A 4,144-nucleotide genomic window follows, 5' to 3' on the forward strand; every position below is an offset into this window, starting at 1 on the left:
AAATATTCTTTCCACATCGATTGTCGAAAGGCGAAGTTATGCTATCAGACCGACCGATCATATCTATAACATAATATTATTGTCATCTCAGATTAGTTTGATTTTCATTCCGCTTGTGTACTCAAAAAATACTATATTATTATTATTATTATTATCAATAAATTATTTCTATATAAACGAATAAACGAACAAGATCACGTCTTTTTTCAAATGTTGGCTCTTTTGCATATACCTTGAAAAAATTATCCAAAGGCCAAATAAAAATTCACCATTATCCAAAAATAAAATTTTCACCCAACAATAACATTTTTCCGCGTGTCCAAAATTTGCTGCCTTACATTTATTATACTTTTCAGTTCCCTAAACCTCACCTGCGTACTATCAGATTTCATCCAAAGTTCTACCTTGGCGAAGTATTAAAAGCAACCACTCCGCTAATAAACTACTTTGTTATAAAACAATAATTATTACATATTGAACATAATTTTGATAAACAAATTCTTTTTATCTTATTGTGAATCAAACAAGTACATACAATTAGTTCAATAAAACATTAGAACAAAAAGTGCAATAATATTAAGTAATAGTATATATTAACAGTATTTACACATCGTTTTAAAACAACATTTATAGCATAATATGATGATTTCCTAAACATAACATCTCATTCTGTGTAATTTAAACTGGCTGATAATTTGGAACTTTAGCGGCGTTTTCCATCTTATCGGATCAAAAAAACAATTTTTTTCATGAGTTCAAAGTTTTCCATTCAAGTTTGTGACGCCTTAGACATAATTTTCTTCGATAGTTTCATCGCGTATCTCATACCGATCTCATTCCCATAAATAAACAATTTCAGGCCGTTCGATTTCCCATACGCGAACGAGACAATCATTTTTTGAATGATAGTTTTCTTGCATAATTATATATTGGCACAAACATCAGTTCATGGTGGTCATTACAATCCTCGATTTTAGAAAGTGTAAAACTTGAATAACAATGGGTACTTTTTTTAATGAAATTATAGACTATTAAACTGCATATACAAGGTGATTCATGAGGTGTAAAACATTCATTATTTATAAAAACTATTTACTTTTTTCAATTTTTGTTTTTTCAAAATTTTATGAACATGCTGTTCTAAAACTATATAAATTTTTAATATTTTTCACCCTTATATTTATCAGGTAAATCAACTATCAACTTTTTATTTTTAAATGGCAACTTATGTCAAAAATATCATAAATTAATAAGGCTATTATTTTAATGAATACTCACGTTTAAATTTTCATTTTTCGTTAATCCGTTGACGAGATATAGTCTCCGAAAATTGGATGGTTTTGGGGTGGTGTTTGTCCTGTGTGAATATGTTTACTTATTTTGGGGCACAACTCAGGCTTAACTATCGTAATTACTGAATATATTTGAAAAATGTATTATTTTTTACGCTAGAGTAAAAAAATCTCAACTGCGGCCGCGGTTGAGAAACGGAAACCATCAAACTTTGGGAGACTAATATCTTGTCAACGGATTTACGAAAAATTTAAATTTAAATGTGAAATTCATTAAAAAAATAGCCTTATTAATTTATGATATTTTTAATATAGGTTGCCATTTAAAAATCAAAAGTTGATAGTGGTTTACCTAATAAATATGAGGGCAGAAACTATTGAAAATGTATATAGTTTTAGAACAACATGGATCTAAAATTTTGAAAAAAGTAAATATTTTTATTAATAGTGAGTGTTTTACGCCTCACAAATCATCTTGTATAACATGTACAATTAAATTTAATTAGGTAAGATATTATACTGCGGTGTATGACATTAATTGATGTAACTACTTTTATTTTATTGTTAATTGTAATTAACAATAAAATAAAAGCAGCTACATGAATTAAATATCATACACCAGAGTAGATACTTTACCTAGTTAAATTTGAATTGTACATGTATTATTGTACTATGGCTCTTAATAAAAATAATCTTCTTCATCAAAAAAATAATTGAGTATAAACTTGGCAACCATCCTGTTGGCTGCTCTTTTTGATCTGTCTACAAAATTAAAAATTAAAGGCAATGTTAACTGATGATTATTGAATAATTTTAAATATCAATACTAAAATTCATCCAACTAATATTTGTTGGTGGTAATGGTATAATTCAAAAATATTACTGTATGCACAAAAAGTATATCCATCTATCACACATTTCACCTTGTACACTGGTGGAGAATTTTCGTGTAGGGTTTCAATAAAGTTAAAATCGGGGAATATCTCTTCAACAAGAAGCACTGGATAGCTCTTTCTTTTGTCATCAAAGTATATCACATTCTAAAATAAAAGAGCTCGAGTTATAATATTTACTATTATATTATATTCCTAACAACAAAGTATATTCTTATTTACCTTCGGTATCGACATTCTTGGTCGCTTGCTTGATTTACTCGTAATTGACATCATATCGTCTGGAATGTCCTAAAACAGATTACATACCATTTATAATGATATGTGCAATAAATTTGATAATTTACACAAGATTTTTTTTTAAATCCTAACTCTTATTCATTTCATGTGGATTTGATAGCAGTGTACTTTTATATACATATATATATATATATATATTGAAAGATAACGGTAAATATATACTAAGTAATATTCATACATACAACGATATTCAATTTAGTTAAACATTATGTAATTTAATTCAATTTATCGAGAACAGTATGGACAAATCAAATAATCGATTGAAAGATATTTAGGTCTATCGATATTTAATATAATCTAATATATCTCTGTACCAAATTTTTTTCATAGCAATTTAGAAATGAAAATGGGACAAGCAGACAGAAAACCGTTTATATTATATATATATATATATATATATATATATATATATATATAGGTTTATAAAAATAGCTTTAGAAGTCATCGTCCACGGATGGGGAGCTGTACAGTGAACGAAACAGTCCTGTATGTTTGTATAAGTAATTTCACGGGATAAACAAAAGATTATACGTAGCTATCGTATTTATTGCTTATTCAAAATTAGTATGTTTATATATTAATTCATCTAAAATGTTACACACAGAAATAAGCTAACAATTTTATAAAAATAGAGTACTATTATGATATTATTATAAATAATTGTTTCTCTGCCATAACAGCCATTTATTAATTACCGTATTAATTATCGTAAATTACCTACATTAAATTAATTATTAGAAACTAAGAATAATACTACTAACAACATTAGATCGTGTAATAGATATTATTCAAAAAGTACTATAAAGTATAAACTTTCTATTATAATCTAAAATCAATTGTTACCACGAATGATGGAGACACTGGTCTTGTAATCTCTGTCGCTATGGACAATAATTCTATTGGCATAACTATTTTCATTTCGGTTGCTTTGGTCGGTTGTTCGATTTGAATGCTTGAGTTTGGTAAATCCTGGTGAAATGGAATTGCAAGTGTATTTTCCGATTCGCTTCCTAAACGAACGTTATGTTAAAAATATTGTTAATTAATATTATAGGTAGGTCGATATAATATGTATTATAATATTACTTTTTATATATTCCTCATTAGTATTGGTGACACCATCGTCCTATTAATAGAAAAGATACTGTCAATATTTAGTTTTTTAAATTAAGTAATCTCATATACCAACTGCTTTAAACAGTTAACGATTAAATCATGTAATGTCCGACTCTTAAGATAGTTATTAAGAATTTAAATTTTTAGATACTATTCAAAAACTACAATATAGAGTATAAACTTTCTATTATAATCTAAAATCAATTGTTACCACGAATGTTGGAGATGGAGACACTGGCCTTGTAATCTCTTTCACTATGGTCGATTCTGATGGCATAACTATTTCCACGTCGGTTGGTTTGTTCGGTTGATCGATTTGAATGATTGAGTTTGGTAAATCCTGGTGAAATGCAATTGCAGGTGTATTTTCCGATTCGCTTCCTAAACGAACGTTATGTTAAAAATATTGTTAATTAATATTATAGGTAGGTCGATATAATATGTATTATAATATTACTTTTTATATATTCCTCATTAGTATTGGTGACACCATCGTCCTATTAATAGAAAAGATACTGTCAATATTTAGTTTTTTAAATTAAC

General features: G+C 27.3%; 1 protein-coding gene across 1 annotated transcript; it reads right to left on the bottom strand.

Moving 5' to 3' along the window:
• Nucleotides 1–2,380: 2,380 nt before the first annotated feature.
• On the bottom strand, nucleotides 2,381–4,144 carry LOC149056373 (uncharacterized). The gene is made up of 5 exons (XM_089227069.1): nucleotides 4,059–4,144; nucleotides 3,813–3,982; nucleotides 3,572–3,611; nucleotides 3,329–3,495; nucleotides 2,381–2,476 (listed from the first exon to the last, which is right to left on the bottom strand). The coding sequence occupies exons 2-5, from the start codon at nucleotides 3,876–3,878 to the stop codon at nucleotides 2,381–2,383; spliced, it is 369 nt and encodes a 122-aa protein (XP_089083195.1). The 5' UTR covers nucleotides 3,879–3,982; nucleotides 4,059–4,144.

The sequence above is a fragment of the Diuraphis noxia genome, unplaced genomic scaffold, assembly GCF_037042655.1.
Source record: "Diuraphis noxia isolate RWA-SAM2 unplaced genomic scaffold, SU_Dnox_SAM2 contig0004, whole genome shotgun sequence".
In the NCBI taxonomy this organism is placed as follows: domain Eukaryota; kingdom Metazoa; phylum Arthropoda; class Insecta; order Hemiptera; family Aphididae; genus Diuraphis; species Diuraphis noxia.